The sequence below is a fragment of the Argiope bruennichi genome, chromosome X2 (assembly GCF_947563725.1).
Source record: "Argiope bruennichi chromosome X2, qqArgBrue1.1, whole genome shotgun sequence".
Taxonomy (NCBI): Eukaryota; Metazoa; Arthropoda; class Arachnida; order Araneae; family Araneidae; genus Argiope; species Argiope bruennichi.
Window position 1 is genome coordinate 6,992,653 of NC_079163.1, and position 18,058 is coordinate 7,010,710.

General features: G+C 29.2%; 1 protein-coding gene across 3 annotated transcripts in view; it reads right to left on the reverse strand.

Annotated features, from left to right (window-relative positions):
• Positions 1-18,058, reverse strand: part of LOC129959979 (orphan steroid hormone receptor 2-like) — a 165,786-nt gene that overhangs the window by 15,967 nt on the left and 131,761 nt on the right. For 2 of the 3 annotated variants that reach the window (XM_056072931.1, XM_056072930.1), the window contains 6 exons: positions 17,760-17,884; positions 13,292-13,449; positions 6,228-6,462; positions 5,387-5,566; positions 4,683-4,822; positions 2,435-2,465 (listed from right to left, as the gene is read on the reverse strand). In XM_056072931.1, the coding sequence (XP_055928906.1) occupies positions 2,435-2,465; positions 4,683-4,822; positions 5,387-5,566; positions 6,228-6,462; positions 13,292-13,449; positions 17,760-17,802 (787 nt within the window). In that variant the 5' untranslated portion in view covers positions 17,803-17,884. The remainder of the gene's footprint in view (positions 1-2,434; positions 2,466-4,682; positions 4,823-5,386; positions 5,567-6,227; positions 6,463-13,291; positions 13,450-17,759; positions 17,885-18,058) is intronic. The other variant, XM_056072934.1, reaches the window with a different exon arrangement.

An 18,058-nucleotide genomic window follows, 5' to 3' on the forward strand; every position in this document is an offset into this window, starting at 1 on the left:
AAAGTTGTTGCGACGATATACAAATAATGTATGTTATCAAAGATTTATAATTTGACCCTCAGATCCTAGCTTTGTATTTTGTTTGCATCTGATTTAAATCTAAAAGACTCTAATTAAAGAAACATAATTATATGATTTGAATCTAACTTAATTAGTGGTTAGGAACAATTGTTTCTTTTGAAATTAGTACAACCAAAACAATAAGCTACATATAAAATGTATTCTTCCATAGATTTTTCACTATACCTATATAGTGGAAATAATGAAGCTCTGAGATAAGAATATATAAGTTTTAGTTAGCTAAAATATTTTTTGCCACCTGCTCTTGATGCTGCTATTGTAAAAAGTATCAGAAGCGTTTCCTCACATAATTTAAAAATAAAGAAATAAATTTATGAATGTGCATGTATATGTGGTAAAAACATTCGATTGATGTTTAGTTACTATAATTGCATCATCTTAAATCATAGTCATGAATTTTTGTTATAATTTATATGATAGGTCCATTTATTTTTAATAAAATTATTTCTGCTTTTCCGCCTCCAAAACATTAGTACAAATTCCAAAAGATCAGTCATTCAGAACAATGTTCATCTTTTCTTCTGATTAATTGAGGCTTGAAGAAAATAAATGTGATTTTTCTGACTTATTTACATTTCGTAATGCCCGGCGCCGCGGTTTTTTCCTTGACTTCTATTGTCTCTTTAAATAAGAAAGCTGGAAATTTAGTTTTATTATAAGCACTTTCCATTTATTATTTTAACTTGAGATATATGTCTCGGTTATATCAATCATAAATATACTTTCTAATTATTATGATTTGATTTTCAGGAACTCAGTTTCCAATAATCAATATTTCTACCCAGATATTTATGAAAGACTCTTTTAGGAAACATATATGATACTCAAATTGAAAATTTTTGAAATGTATACAATTTTAAGTTATGCTGCTGTCGAGTGCTCGTTGCTTTCGCGAGCAATAGCAAAAATATTTATCTTCACATCAATCTGAATATATTTAAAATCTCTACTCTTGCATCTCATACCAAGATAATAACGAGTAATAGTTATAAGAGTATAGCTATTACTCGTATCGTTTATTATGTTTAACACATAAAAAAAAGCCTCAAGCGACTAACCATAAGTTTTTAATAAGACCTTATTCCCAATTAGGGAAGCTTACGGCCTTTGAAAGCTTTTAATTTTCCTTCGTTTCGCTGAAACCGTTTAATTTTATAAAATCTTGGGAGAAAAGATATATTTAGAAATTTTCTTTTCTTTTAAATATAGTGAATCGATTTCCTAATTTTGTACTCCCCTAGAAACTGAGCCCATAGCAAGTGCTCTGCCTGCCCTATCTTAGTTACGCTATTACTAGTCGGGCAACACAGAAATCCGCCCATGATAATTTGGGAATTTTGACTTTGTTGCTTAGGGTAAAGCTAACTTTCTGCGAATTAAAATTGACAACTCAAGTTGCAAACAATCTGGAGAGAGTATAAAGTTTAAAATTAGGCTTTGCTTGTCGTTAAAAAAATATTAACTGAATGTAATGTTTGGAAGAATTGCAAGACTGTGAGTGAGACAACTGAGTGAGGATTCTTCTGGTTTTTCAGAAGAGTTTTTACTTTCTACGATTTTTTCAATATAAATTCCAAGGCGGATGCAGTTATAAAAGGCGATGAAAAGTTCTTAGATAAAAATAGAAAATATATCAGAATTTAAAATAAATAAATAAAAACTGAAAAATTTCACTATATCTGTTTTTTAAAAATAATATTTATACATATTTATTACCAATTATAAATAGGTTTCTAACAGATCTTACAAAATGGAAGTTCTTCTGTATTCTGTTGTTTTGCTCAAAAGATTCTGTAACTGTATTTTGGTTAACAGAAAGGATAAGGCATGATTTAACATTTCTCAGAAATATCTAATTTTAGCAATTTCATTGGAGATTAAATTCTTTGAAATTTTGAATTAGCTTTACGTTTACATGTAAAAGAAATTCATCAGATCTATAAAGCAGTTTAAATAATCTTTGCTGATTTGGAGTTTTAAGTGAAAAGTCTCCATTATTTGCATTTAAAATAAAAAAGAGTGCTAGAATTTTAAATTTGAATTTAAAAAGATGGAGCAAAAAGGAGAAATAATTGCAAAAGAAATGCATCGATATTTTCATTATCAATTATACACAACATTTTATTACAATTGCTAGAATATCTGAAATATAAGATCCTTAATTTAATTTTCTTTTTGTTGTGGGCAAATAGCTATGAATGTATACAAAAAACGAATATTCATAAATGTTTGTCAGAAATTGTATGTATGTTACGTAAACAACAATATATAGTTTAAAAACTTCTTAGCAAAATAATATTAGTAACGATTCTACATTTAAATTCTAAGTAAATAGAGCAATTAAATAAATCACCTGATTTTCCAACATTAACGTTCCTGGTGTCCTGTAAAAAAATACCAAAATTTAATATACATTACACATAAAAAAGCAGTAGAAGGCAAAGGAAATTAAAAGTCTCTTTGAAATCTGAATTAAAAGCATTGTAATTTACACACACACACACACACACACACACACACACACACACACACACACACACACACACACACACACACACACACACACACACACACACACACACACACACACACACACACACACACACACACACACACACACAGAGAGAGAGAGAGAGAGAGAGAGAGAGAGACATATAATATAACAAACTTTAAAATATATATAATTAACATATTTACTAAACATTTCAAATCAGAGATATTTCTTTTACAAAAACTTACTACTTTATTATTTTTAAATAATTTCTAATTTTGAAAAAGAAATCTAGAAAGTTATTTAAAATTCAATTAAATTAAAATTGTTACGCTGAATTCGCAATTCCTTTGAAAAATATTTTCAAAAGAAATCATTTTTATCAATTAACATATTTATACTCAGCATAAACTCATTACGTAAAATTAATTATTTGCATTGAAACCTCATCTTAAAACAAGATGGACTGTGTGATGGGAACAAATTAATACTAAAAGAATTAGATATAATTAAGACACAGTAAGAAAATTCTCAAAAATAAAAATAATAAGTAGTATGAAACACTATTAATATGAAAATTTACTATGCACAATTATTATAAAGATTTACAGGCATTTTGATAGAATTGAAAATTTAATAAAAAGAATTAATAAGGTCTCTAGAAATTTTTTACGATTTATATAAAACATTAAACTTTTCTTGGATTTGTTTATTATTTTTAATCCAAGAAAAGAAGCGTTTCATTTGGTTTAGAAAGAGTCTTTACCAAAAGATGCGAGGTTTTTTACCCTTATAAAACATTTGTTCAAATTAAATTAGTTAGAAAGTAACTTAAGCTGCTAATGAACATTCCAACTCATAGGTACATGAATTCAGAATAATACCAAATTCAAAATTGCAGGTACAAAGCTTACTGTTTTCAATATAATTGCACATAAACTTAAAAAAATTAATCAGAAATAAAAAGTTACATAAAAACAGAATTCGTTAGTCTTTCGATATCAAAATACCTACATCAAGAATCTTAAGAATAAGATATGCAGATTTTTTCTAATATCACATCAAAACAATATAAGGTATGTATGAGATACATCAAGTAATATTTATGCATTCTCCTCCCCCAAAGTGGATTTATCTCGTCGAGTGTTTTATACATCACATTTCATTTAGAAGGTTTCGCGTTTTCTTCTAGTTGTGATGTCTCATTAACTAAACAGCTGTTTGAAACGCTTCATGTCAGGGATTAAATGCCTTTTAAAAATCAATGTAGCCTTCTTGTTTTAATAATTTATTAATTTATCGAATTACGAAACTTCAAACTTTGCTACAAGACCATGGACTGTATGCGCTCTTCAGATTCAAGACTTCAGACAAAAGAAATTACAATTATCCAAACAAAACAACAACATTTTTTTCGCTTTCAGGTTGATTTAAATTTTGCAATTCATTGAAGAAAAGTATCACAATTCATGGAGTTAAATTGGACAATATAACTCAAAGATTTAAATAAAAATAATAAGTCATACCAACTTTTATGAGCTTTCAAGTTGAGAAAAAGAAAGGTTTGTTAAAATAAAATGGTAAATTATTTTAAATGTGTGTGTGTTTTTTAAAAGCACAAATTTTGCTACAAATATATTTATTATATTAGTTTCTTCATATTGTATATATAAACTTCTAAAAAACTCAATAAAATCAGGAAATAATGGATCATGAAAACATAGTCTCACACAAGACAGCTTTTCATTTATGTGTAAAAAAATGTTCAAATAAATAAAAGTGTATAATGCTTATTTTATTTTTTATACATGATGCTGATATTTTATAAAATAGATGAAATTTGGCTAGATGCAGAACTCATATAAGAAAAATAAAAACTTCTTGGAAGAGAGCATGAAATAAAAATATAAAAAATATGACAACTAAAATATGTTTTAAAATAGCCACAAAAAAAGTATATATCTACCATAAAAGTATGCAGAATATGGAAAGGCTTTTGATTACCCTAAAAATGTTTTTTTTTTTTTTTTTCAATTTAGTCAACAAATAGAAACTTGATTGTTTGTCGGTTGTTGAAGTTTTGGGGGGAGGGATACTGAAGAAGACAAACCTTATCAGAGCTGAATGTTGGCAAAGCAGCAAGAGGAGATCGAAAATCTTTACGTACATAAATTCTTTGAGAACTTGCTGCCATAGGTGGGGTTACAGTTTTCTCCCTGGAATCAGCTGGCTTCCTTTCAGATTGGACAGCTGTCGAAAGAATTTATAGTTAGGTTTTATATCTAGGACTGGAAAGAAAGAAATTGAATCAAGGTATACAAACAATCATTTTATATTAATCAGATACAACATTAGAAAAGCTAATTTAGATGGATTCATTGGTGAAAAATCCAGTGAAGAACACATTACTTTTAAGCATGCTTCAAAATGAAACTTGTGTTTTAATCAAATAATAATATATTGATAACAAGGCATTTGAACTTTGATAATCTGTTCTTTAAGTGGTATCATGATTTTATTATAGAAGATTGTTAAAAAATTCTTACTAAACTGGTTAAGACCCTTACTAGATATAAGGAATCTTGTCATCACTTTTATAAATCTAACCATGAAAAATAATGGTTGCAGTTACATAAACTCTTTTAGTAATAAATTAAAAATTGTATCACTCGAAACAATATATATATATATATATATATATATATATATATATATATATATATATATATATATATATATATATATATATATATATATATAATGTAGTAAGCAGTAGTAGATGGTAAGTAGATTGAAATACATTTGCCAACTTACAGTCTGCACGCATGCCCATGGTAAGGCACTTTTGAAGACGGCAGTATTGACAGCGATTACGATGATGCTTCGTCACCTCACAGTCACGATTCCCTCTACAGGCATAGCCTAGCTGTTTGCGGATACTTCTTTTGAAGAAGCCTTTGCATCCTTCACAGCTCACAGCTCCATAATGCCTTCCTGTAGAAGTAAGCAGTTTGAAATATTATCAAAAAGATTAATTTCTCGTATGCGATGAGTGAATATTATTAATGAGTAAACAATTATCACATCGGTTTTACAGAGGATGCTAGTTTACTTTGCCAAAGGCATTATTTGTCAGCTACTCATGACTCAAACTCATTAAAGACTCGTTCGTCAGCGTATTATAAATACATAATAAAAATATTTCGAGATTTTATTACAGTAAATGCTTTTGCCAAGCTAAAAGGGTTAACAATGGGGTTTATTTCTTATTAAAATAAAGGAAAAACAGACTAATAAGTCTCAAATCCAATTGAAACTTTTAAATAGTTTATTGATTACTTGCACTGAATCGGAAAGTTATCTAAGACATGAATTTAAATAAAAATTAATCTTCAGAGGAATCAATTGTTTAATTAACAGACATTAAAATTATTTATGAAACTAGTTTCAATAAATATGCATAGTTACATGGAAACAATATGTTTAATAAATATTCCCTCAAAATGAGGATATTGTTCACTTTTATAGTTCAAAGCAAGTAAAAATGTATTAAAATGAAATTTTCGCAATAACAGCATAAAGAAATAATAGACATCACTTGCATAAGTAAATGTAAGCCAAAAGTATGCTGGTGTAAACAGATGGTAAATCTTACCCGAGGCCTTATCTCCACATACAACGCAGAGTTCGTTGAATTTTCTATCTCCCCCATTTTTCAACAAAGGTTCTTCATCTCTCATTCTCGTCAACTGTTCAGCAGTTTGCCACTCTTTCACTTTAGTTGCCCAGTCAGAGCTGCAAGAGCTGCTCTTGCCGCAAAAGGAGAGTCCAGAACCCAAGTCCAGGGGACCGGGACCGGTGGTCAATTTTAGAACATCACTGATGCTCACCTGCAGATAGAAAAAAAGAAAGAAAAGAAATCCATATTATCCTCAAGGTACATTTCAAATGCAACATCGAATAATAATTCATATTTAAAGTAAAAGTGGGATGACAAAATATTTCAAGAAACTTTCTTTATAAAATGTAAGGTATGATACCTTTCATATATTTAAAACCAGTGACTTTCATTCACAGTGCTTTCTTTTACTTTATTACTTATTTCACTGCAGTCTAACTTATTTTGTCAATGCTATTATATTGAGTCATGATTCTCTTTATTTCAGAAAATTTCGTTAATACCTGAGAGGAATTAGATCTAATATAAAAGCTACAGAATAAATAATGAATCGATTTCATTCTAAGATACAAAATAACTTTAAAGGGGAAGGAAGATTTTATACATGTTGATTTAATTCCATCTTTCTTGGCAGATTTATACATGTTGATTTAATTCAATCTTTAAAAAAAATCTACATATTCCAAGATGCATTATGTTCTATAGATGTATTGTAGAATGAATATTTAAATCGAATTGTTTACGGTACTCATATTAAATAATAACTGCAACAAAATGTAAATTTATTTAACGAATTTAAAATATCGTATTTCCTTATACGACCAAAGGAAATTATTTTCAGTTATGACTGAAGACAAAAATGATCCAAGTTAGCGGTTGTTGAAAGTAAGAACAATGAAAGGAATCTTTTTAATTTGTGCTCTCATAAATACATCATGAATCTAGTTGTAGAAAAAGTAAACTTCTTTGCGTATGGATTTAAATTTATATTTCACGTTTTTCTACTAGGTGACTTTAGATCATTTATGCAATATTATGTCTAAAGAAAGTACATTGGAGATTATAAATTTCTGTCAGAAATAAGATATCTAGTAATTTTTATGACGATTTAGCAATCACCAAAATGTTTTTTTAAATGACTGGATCTGCTTATACAGTAAAATATTTTAAATATTTTAGGTATAAGAAGTGAAATAATAATAACTAAAAGAGTTACTTCCATTCCAACTGTTTAAATGAGAATTACGAGGTAATCTTAAAGAAAAGCGCTAATTTCAACTATACAACCATTGAAACAGAATTTACTTACTGAAAAAGAAGATTATCTGGAAATATATAAGGACTTTTGTGAAGTATTTCTTTGTACAACTATCATTCCGACCAAAGGGATTATACAATAATGTGACTTTCTATGAGAAATTTCGTATAAATTCTCCATTACGGATATACGTAGTACATTTTAACAAGGATAAGTCAACCATCTAACTCTCCGACCCGCCCGAAGGCACACGGATTTAAACCATAAAACTGAATGACCGGACAGCAACATTGACGGGAACTGTGGTTGAGTCCTAAGGGCCGTCACCGGCCACGGTACAACCCTCCCCGAAGGAAGTACGTCCCGTCATCGATGGGAGGAGCCAGATCCCCCACCTATTAGTGTACCCTCCAGGGTGGTGAGATCCAACCACCATGCCTGAAGCATCTCATACTCATTTCGAGGTGCCCACCCGAGGAGATTTTAACAAGGATAAGAAAGAACTTAGTGCCTTAACTAAATACAAAGAATTTTGAGAAGATTTTCTCAAAGTGTTGACCTGTTGGTCGTAAAACAGAATGACAAATGTAGAGAAAGATGAGAAGATCACAGATTGACCACCTGTGGCTTAGGATCAACAGCCTCGAAAAGGGTACCAATTCGGAGAATTTGTCAGTAATATGGATAAATTATATTAAAGACAGCAATCGGCCACAAAAAATCCTGCCAATACTGCCTCGTTCAGTGGTGGTGGGGTGGTTGGCTGTACACAACAAGAAGAAGTGCTTTAACTAAGCAAGCGCAACAAGTGCAATCACACAAGGTTTGGAAAGGGGACAAAAATACTGCTAACAATGAATAATATTTTTAAATTTTAAACTTCCTATTACTCGCGGTTTGGCAATTAGATTTTGTCTTATTTAAACCCTATATATTTCTCTTCATCAATATGAGTATTCGATTGAATGACAGAACTGATTGATATTATCAACGTGCCTATGTTATATTACCTAACTTATATTAGATTGCAGTGTGAATACAACAGCATAGTCACTAGTGTGTTGTCAAAAACAGGTAAGAATGTAAATAATAATAGTACATTATTTGACTACAATATTGCAAGGCTTTTGTAACGTATTAGGTTTAATAAATGTAACTTACAGTTTTGCATCTATAACCGTAATTGTCTGTGATATGCACGTCATTCAATCACTAATCCTAAGCAAGTATAACTGAAATACTCACGATAAAGTAAGGTAATTCTAAGTACAATCCTTTAGTTTATAATGAACTTACATCTACATCCCCCAAAAAAGACAATATGAAACAGATTTCATTAACAGATACGTGGCGAATGTGTTTTTCTATCCCTATTAATTTTGATTTTTTTTATAGGTAATTTTGTACTTTCATGGTGAAGTGATTTGTAATCTAAATTTTTATCTACATTTGGACTATTTCGTTCAGTACTTTTTACTGTACTATTTGAGTTTTATTGATAAATTTTAATAATTAATTTTATTTGTAATGAATTTTTGGATTTTATTATTTTCTGTAAAATGTTTGGTTGGAAAGAAACATGAGTATATGGGATATGAGGGTATCCAAACAAGTGATATTTCGTCATACGCGACTATTCGCTCTATAAATAATAGTTAGCACACCGCTTACAGCACTGTATACCAGTTTTATAATCATACAGGCGAAATGCTAAATATAATATTTCCTTTTCGTTCTAGTTTTAAAATGTCTACGCAACATATATAAGTAACGCAAAATGTCTACGCAAAAATATATAAGTAAAAGAAAGAAAAATATAGGTCAGAATCGCAAGGATTTGTTAAATGGATAAGTATAAAAACATCAGATACGGAGGAAGTGTGGTTGCAACTTCACAAGCTGATGATATTTTTATTCCTTTGATGAGCGACGATTCTCAGCGAAACCACTACTGCCCACTGCTCTACTGTTCCAGAAGAAACACTTTTAAACTACAATGATCCCCATTCCTGGCCTGCCATTATAAATAAAATATTTCCATGTCACACATTATTTAGATCAAGCTGACAACATTTACACGTAGAAAGCAGCTAATTCAAAGTGAAAAATATACAAAAGACTAGTTTTATATTAAACCAAATAATGGAGGAACTTCTAAAAGAAAATGGATTTTATATTTTCCATTAATCAAAATGTATTCTTTTCCTCAACTTGCTTCATTTTTGGACACAAACCGCATTCTTTTAGACACACAAATAAGATTTCATAATTAGAAGCAGCTTCATCCGGTTATTCCCCAATAAGAAAATTCTCATAGGCACCAAAAGGGAAAATGATAAAAAAGAATGTGTCATCAGAAATTGAAATGAATTTAATTAACAAGAAAAAACATACAGTGAAATATTAAAAATGATGTGGATTGATATTCTATTCTGCGCCAAATATATTATTGTTATTAGAGTTCAAATAAAATGACTGGATATCCAAAATGTGACATTTATTTAAATTTGATTGCAATTTCTAGTCATTATAAGACGTCTATAAAAGAACTGACTGAATAACACAAAGAAGGTTCAGTTCCTTTTTTTTAATATTCAAAATGAAATAATAAAATGAGTTAGGAGGCAAAGCTAGAAATGGAATCACATACAAAATTAACAAAGCAAAGTATACACCACTTTATTTCACTACAATCCGGATGTTTTAATTCATTCTGACTGTAATGGAAAGGACTTACTGAAAAAAGTTCCATCGACTTTATTCCTTCACATGGAGAAAAAAAGGGGAGAAGGTTTCTCGACTGAAATTTTAGATGAACTAGATCATTAGGATGGCAGTGGCAAGGATTTGATAATGGTGGCAATACAGTTGTTAAATATAAGAGAGTAAGTGCAGGTATTTCGGAAATTAATAATCTAGCAATAATAGTGCATTATGCAGCTCATAATCTAAATTTAGCGCCTCGGAACAGAGCCGTTCGGTTGTTCAAGTTACGCTGGCAAAATCTATCAGTCAAGATTCAGCTGCTTAGCTGGAAACTCGTTTGAATTCTTCGCTTCTGAACCAAATTACGCCGCCTCTATAACTCCATAAAAGACTATTTTTTTATATGGGAGTGTAAAGAGATTATTTTCATTTTTTACATCCTCAATAACATCCTCGTTGGGCCATTTGAATGAAGGGCCTGAAATTATTATTTAAAAGTTTTTCTGATACAAAGTGGTCATTAACGATCAGTGCAATGAAGATGCCAGATTTGCAATTACCTGAAGTAATAAAAGGACAACAAATAACAGCAAAAAAATTCTTCAAATCCAGAAACTATATCGATTGCAAAAAGTTTAATTTTGAAAGTTAATTATAGATTTATCTGCACTCTGTCTGTGTGAAATAAGATTCTATGATGTATTGAATATATAAAGCATTGCAGTGGAAAAATTGGTTAATAGATTGTAGGACAGAATTAATTGCTGGAATGTGCATGATTTTACAACGATTTTGATATACATATTTTGATAAAATTTCCAGGAAGTACAATATTTGACTGAAGAAATCGGTACAAAAAAAGGGATTTTTAAATAAACGAAGGGAAAGAGTTAAGGCAGCGGAAATAGAGGAATTTGAAACACCAAATGAAGAAAGCAGATTCACGCTCAAACACTTCTTTAAAATGCATATTTACAGTGTTCTTTCATTTCAAATAGATTGGCTTTATCAAAAAATGAAAACTATAGGTGAGGATTTTTGCTTTCTCTATGATTCGTTATTACAATACATGAGTGTGACTGATTTTTTTTAAAAATTGGCTGCAGATCTCGCTATTAAACGTTTTTAAAAGATTTTGTAAAAAATGAATTCACGTGTGAATTAGAATGTTTTAACTAAGTATTCTTATAACAAGTGCAGAAAATGCATCTCCGCTTAATATTCTATAAGTGTTTCATAATTTTAGCTTAATTGAGTTTTACCCAAATATCAATGCCGTTCTTCCAATATTTCTATTTCTTCCCGTTGCTACAGTTTCGTGCGAGAGAAATTCTCGTCAGTTGAAATTAATAAAAAAATTATTTAAGATTAACTATAGGACAAGAACAATTATCCAATCTTTCTTTTAGTTTAATAAAATAGAATATGGATAAAAATATTAAACATGGTAATGTAATTAATAAATTTGATGAAATCAAGGCCAAAAAAGTACAACTAAAAATTATTAGAAATCTCTTTAATGTATTTGTTTTATTACTTCTCCAAGGCTAATTAACTGTGTGACCTAATACAAAGTTTTGCACAGGGCACAGGAATCGGAACTACAAATGCACATCCCAAGTCTAAAGAAAATTATAATTTTATAAGAAATAAATATCTTGATTGATATTTTATGCTTGGATAAAGATGCTATTGATTTTTTTCACATCTGTAAGTGCACTGGTATAGATTAAAGTAATACCAAGGCAAGACATCACTTTTTGCCCTCGTGTCCTTCTGAGTATTTATGAGCGGTTTGAATGGACAAGAAGTGAAAGCTTACTAAAACTACCAAGCCGTCAAAATAAACTATATCAAGCCAGTACTATATTGAAAAGAAAGAAATAATTAGAAAAGGTAACGTTGTAAATTTAGGAACTTTGAGATATAATAACAAATATGGTTTACAATCAAAAATTTATAATAGTTGCTAAATTAGAAATCAGTAAATTTTCTAACGATTGGAAATGAAGACGACAAAACCTAGATATAAAGTATAGTTATTGACTATTATAGGCAATTAAAATTGTGGGAATATATGAACAAATATTTACAAATATATATATCACTTCGATACAAGCACAACTCTTCAGTGAAATATGGTTGAAAAGAATGCATACAACATATACAAACGGCACTTAACACGAACCGCAGAACTCGGGGCTTGTAGGTAAATTGGTGATATTACTGTATATGATGAATAAGATAATAAACCATGGCGAAGGTGCTGAATAAAAAAAGAAATGGTTTTTCTCGCAGAAACATTTAATCAAGAAAAATGAGAGAAAATGAACTGGATAAATTTGAAAATTTTATTCCGGGAGTCAGTTGATTGACAACTTTTGCAACCAAGTATTTTTCAGTTACTGCTCTGGTCTTTTTAGGTGCTGAGATTCCATCATCAGGCATTCCGGAGCAAATGGAGGTTGGAATTAAATCCTCTACATTTGGTTTAAGGGAATGAGGCCAAGCTAAATCTTTTGTGATAGATACGAAATGGCTTGTGACATTAGGAAAAAAAATCGCCATTGAATTTTTCAACTCTCCATAATTAATTTCAGTGAGCCTTGACATAGTATTTTGGCAGTTTGAATTTGGGTTATGGAATTCTATGTATTTGTTGTAGTTGTTTAGCTAACATATCGGTTACTAACACAAGTGCAAATACGTTAAGAATATGACTACTAATATAATGTGGGAAATATGCAAGAATGTGAATTTTTCGTGTATGTGTTACGCTAAAACCTAAATTAATAAGTTAAAATTATTAATTATTCAAATTTGAATAATTAGATTAAGATTTCACATTAATAATCTAATGAATATATTTTTCAATTTACCTGAAATTCTAAATCTCCCAAACAAGCATAATCATCAAAAAAATTTTCGGAGATTCTTATCTTTTTTAACCAATTAAAGTTGAACAGCATGAAGTTTTAGCTACAGCATTTAAGTAAAGATGAAGTTAACTAACTTAAAGCCGTACTTTTCTTGTATCATGAAATATTTCATCAATAGAAATGTGAAAATGACTAACCGGACTGGGGGGTTCCTCTTTAATCCCAACATCCCCCGCATCACTGTTAGCTTTGCTATCACAGGTACGATTTGGGTTTTGTGGTGAGCATTGAGGACTATCTAGATAGTCACTATGGGGACCAGATGATGCACCGCTTCCAGATTCACAGCTACCATCTGAAAGGAATTCAGTAATTTAATCAAAAGAAAAATAGAAAATAAAACTGCGGAACTACTTCAGTTAAATTGCAGTTTTAAGAAAATCATTGTCATATAATAAAATGCGATGCTAAAAATAATAAACAATTAGATAAAATGCATTCAATGATTCGCTCGTAGTTATGTAATGAAGATAAGCAGAATGGGAGAAATTTTTGACTTACGAGACCTTCTCGACTTCACTCCGTGATTTTGTGAAGAATTTAAAGAGGGGAGGGAGGAATCGCACATTTTCTTTTTTTTTTTTCGCATTCATAATGAATATACTAAAAAGATTTGCAAATGTATCAGCATTACGTTCCAATTTTCAGCTTTTTAAAGAAAATTAATTAAAGACATAGATAAAAAATTGGTATAATTGAAACTTAATCACTAATTTAGTCCAAAACAAGGTTGACTGTTTCAGGAGAAAAATGTATTTAGGCTTTATTATTTTTCTTAGGCTAAGTTTCCCCAAGTATAGTAATAAAACGATTCTGCAGCAAAGATTTATTTATTTTTAATAGAAAATATTTCCTGACGATTAAAAATAATTTATTACCATAAACAAAAAAATATTTTCATTTTTTAATAAAGTATTTTCAAAGTATAGTTTTTTTTTTTTTTTTTTTTTTTTTTAACGATCTGAAAGTGTATGCATTTTGAACGTTAAAAATGTATGCACGTATCCACTTGCTCATCTAAATGCTTTACCTTTGATTAAGAATGGCAGATAAATGAAGACAGGAATTCTTTTTCTGTATTTGTGGATTTTAAGATATTCATATTTCCTCTAGGCATTAATTGTAAAAAATAAAATTAAAAGAGCGGGAGAGGGGCATTTCCTATTTACAAAATTTTTCAGAGCTAATTCTTACACAACTTTCAGATGATTGATTGAATTGAACTTATGAAATATCAAATTACAAATATTTAATAAAGAAAACTAAGCGAAAATTTTTATTAAATGATATTATATTTAATGCATGATTATTAAATATTAAATGTATTGCTTTCTAGCATTTCTGATAGAGAAAATGTTACTTTTTTGCTGTAATGTAATTTAAAATCCAAATGAATTAAGACTTCTATTTCAATTTGCTGATAAAAATTAATTCGAAATGCATCTACTCCACTATTTAAGAGTGCATTAGTATACTCAGCTGCATTTCAACAAATAAATTCATGACTTTTTTTTCCAAATATTATCCTTTGGTTTAAAAATTGTAAGTTATACGGTAAAAAAAAAAAAAAAAAAAAAAAAAAAAACCATCTTAGAACCATTTTAAAATTTAATTAAGATCATTAACGAGTAACATAATGAGAGGATTTTAACGAATTCACTTTGAAGTAAAATGAATAGGACAAAAAGAAACTGAATAAAAGGGTTTTTTCATCAATTATACACATCAAATTAAATGCCAGTAACATCTCTTCTTGTTTTATGTAATTAAAATTTTATTTAACAACTCGTAGCAAAAGATGAAATTTATTTGAATATATTGAAAATGATTGTAAAAATGTATACAAAGCTCTAATTGTCGATGTATTATAATAAACACCAGTGATACGAAAGAATTTGTATGCTAAATCCCTGTTTACAGTTATTGTGCTTGAAAATTATATGAATGTAAACTTAAAAGAAAAGGTTTAAAACGAACGAAAAATTTCTCTGCAATCCATACCAATTGTAAAAAAGAACATTTTAAAAATATTTTTTATGTAAAGGAATTAATAGCTTAAATTTTTTTAATTTTTATTCTAAGAAATAAGTAAGCAGTTTAAATTAAGTAAGTAGTTCCCAAATTATCTAAATGAATTCACATAATTAACTTAGCAAAACTCTGAATATTTAAACAAATTTCGGACCAGAAAAAAATTTCACAAAAATTTCAGTTATTTATTTGGGAAATATTAGATATTTTCACTTGCTTTATTTTAGATCTTTTCTCATCTAAATATTTATAAGTCGTTCCTAATTCAGTTAAACTTATTTTTGTCAGTATTCAAAAAAAAAAAAATCAAGCAATTTGAGTAAAATGCAATTGACTTTTAGCATTTTGTTGCAAATATTATTTAAAAAAAAAGCAAAATCAGAAAAAGAAGTAAAAGATTCAAACACAAAAATATTTTAGTAAAACTACATAACATAAAATAATTTTTTCTAACAATAACCTTATACAAATACGTCAGAAGATGTCAGTTTAATAAATATTTACCTTCTCATTATTAATAAAAATTCCAATTACATTTAGAAATAATTTGAAAGTTTTTTGACGAAATTTAGAAAACTTATTCTTTTTTATTTGAAAAATACTTGTTATTAAATTTATTTACGAGTCATTCTTAATTACTTTTTAACAAATGCATATTCACGCACATCCAAAAGCAGCTAAAGTTTCCTGAATAACAAAGCGAATAAATACTATTTTAAAAACTTCTTTACAAATCGCACAATATCTTATGTGAAACAAGACTGCATTGTGAAAAACAGTCGTTGAAACTAAAATGTTATTAATGTCGGTTTCATTGGAGAATTCGAAATTACATTCTTAATTAAAAATGTAACTTCAAATTGAATTAATTAGTAACTTCAAATTAATTCTCATTGAAGCCCCTTCATTTGGAATACTCAGTTTAAACGAATTCCACCTCTTGCTATTTACAATTATGCAATATGACTTTTTACTAAAACATGGCATTTAAAAATGCATGAAAATTTGAGTGAGCAATTAAAAATAATCCAGACATAAACTGAAACAGAAAGGCAAATGAAACATTTAAAATTATAAACGAACAATAATTTGTTCAGAAATCTGCTTTGGTTTTTCAGTTTTAAACATAAAGCAAAAAGGGGAAGGGGACCTGGGCCTTGATGACGTATTATGGCATAGGCCTCTAAAATGATTTCATGTCTCATTAAATATTTGTTCTAACATTTTTAAATTTTCAGAGAATACAATCAAAGGTTTAAAGACAATTGCAAACTCGAAAAATCAACATCTTACGTTTTAATGACTCGAATTCCTTTAAGAAAGAATTTTCAGGTTCTTATTAAAATACTTAAAATATTTTAATTGGTGCTACATGCTTCGAAGCAGATTTTTTAATTCTGAGCACGGCACGAGATTAAACTATATTTAAATTGTTTAGAAGTAAAAATAAATTCTACTGCGGAATTAATACTGCTCTTGATAATAATGAAAACTGCTATTGTTTCTTCAAAAATCAAATAAGCAACGGCCAGGAATGGGAAAAAGAATAACGTATGCCATGGCAGATACAGGGCCATATTTGTTGAAAAACGTCTCAGGAATAAAGATTAAAGGAGTCTCTCCGAAATTTTCCCGCATACTCTCTAATAAAAGTCACATACTTTTTCTCTCCCTCTGATTAACTTCTTCACTGATTTATTTTCTTTACTATGAAATTAGATGAAGTCTTCAATTTTGGGAATGTTTTGTCGTTTTGATTCAATTGAGAATTCATATAGAACACTTGAGACATTTATTTATTCTATGTAATTTTTGTATAGCATTATAACAATGAACAGCTTAATTGTTGTTTAAAAGAGGCAAAATAAGATAAATCTATGCATGCATGGCTTACAGACAAACCGGTTAAAGGGTTAAAATTGTGGACATTAGGTAAGGTTGCTAATACCTTGAATGGCTTTGGCAAACAGCAGTTATGAAATATAGATCTTTAGTATAAATCTAGCATTTTACTGCTGTCCCTGAACCATTTATTTATACGGCGAATATGCATTTTAGACACCTTTTTTTTGTATGACTCTAACCGAAATTTGACTTACAACTATAGCTGCATTCAAAAGATCACATAATTAATTTCACTGATTTAAGTCATTGCGTATACACGTATGCGAAAGTACAGATCGACAGATGATCAACCCTTTGACATGGGTATTTCACAATTTGATAGGCATCTACATTTTAGATACCAAAGCTGTGTACCAAATTTTATCCATCTAGCTTTTTACAGACTTCCTCAGAAAGGATTTTGTTCAAAGTTTGGTTCAAATCAGCAAATTTGGTCTGAAGTTCACATATCAAATTTCATCTATCTAGCTTAAAACGTTTTTAAGTTATCGTGTTCACAGGCAGACATTATGAAACAATATATATATTGATGGTCTGAAACATGCAGATTCGTCAAAATCTCGAGTGCGAACTTTTTAACTCTCAGACTTTCTCTATTGTTCGTATATGAGAAAGTCAAAAAGCTGGGCAAGAACACTTGTGTAGAAAAAGAGTAAAAGAATTTTTTACCTAGTGTGGATGAAATCACTGGACCATTTGTAAGGGATGTCATGGCAAATGCAGCACCATATTTGTTGAAAACCTTCTCAGGAATAAAGGCCAAAAAAATTGGGCAACAATATTGGAGAGGAAATCTGAAGAAAAAAAAGAGTATTGCAAATATATATTTAAACAGTAAGAGTGTAGTTTGACTACTGATATACAGATTAACCAAAATATCATACATAAATAGTAACTGTCGACTAAAAGTAAATATATTCCAATTTTGATTTAAAAATATAGTTGGCAAGCTTCATTTTCCGGAATAA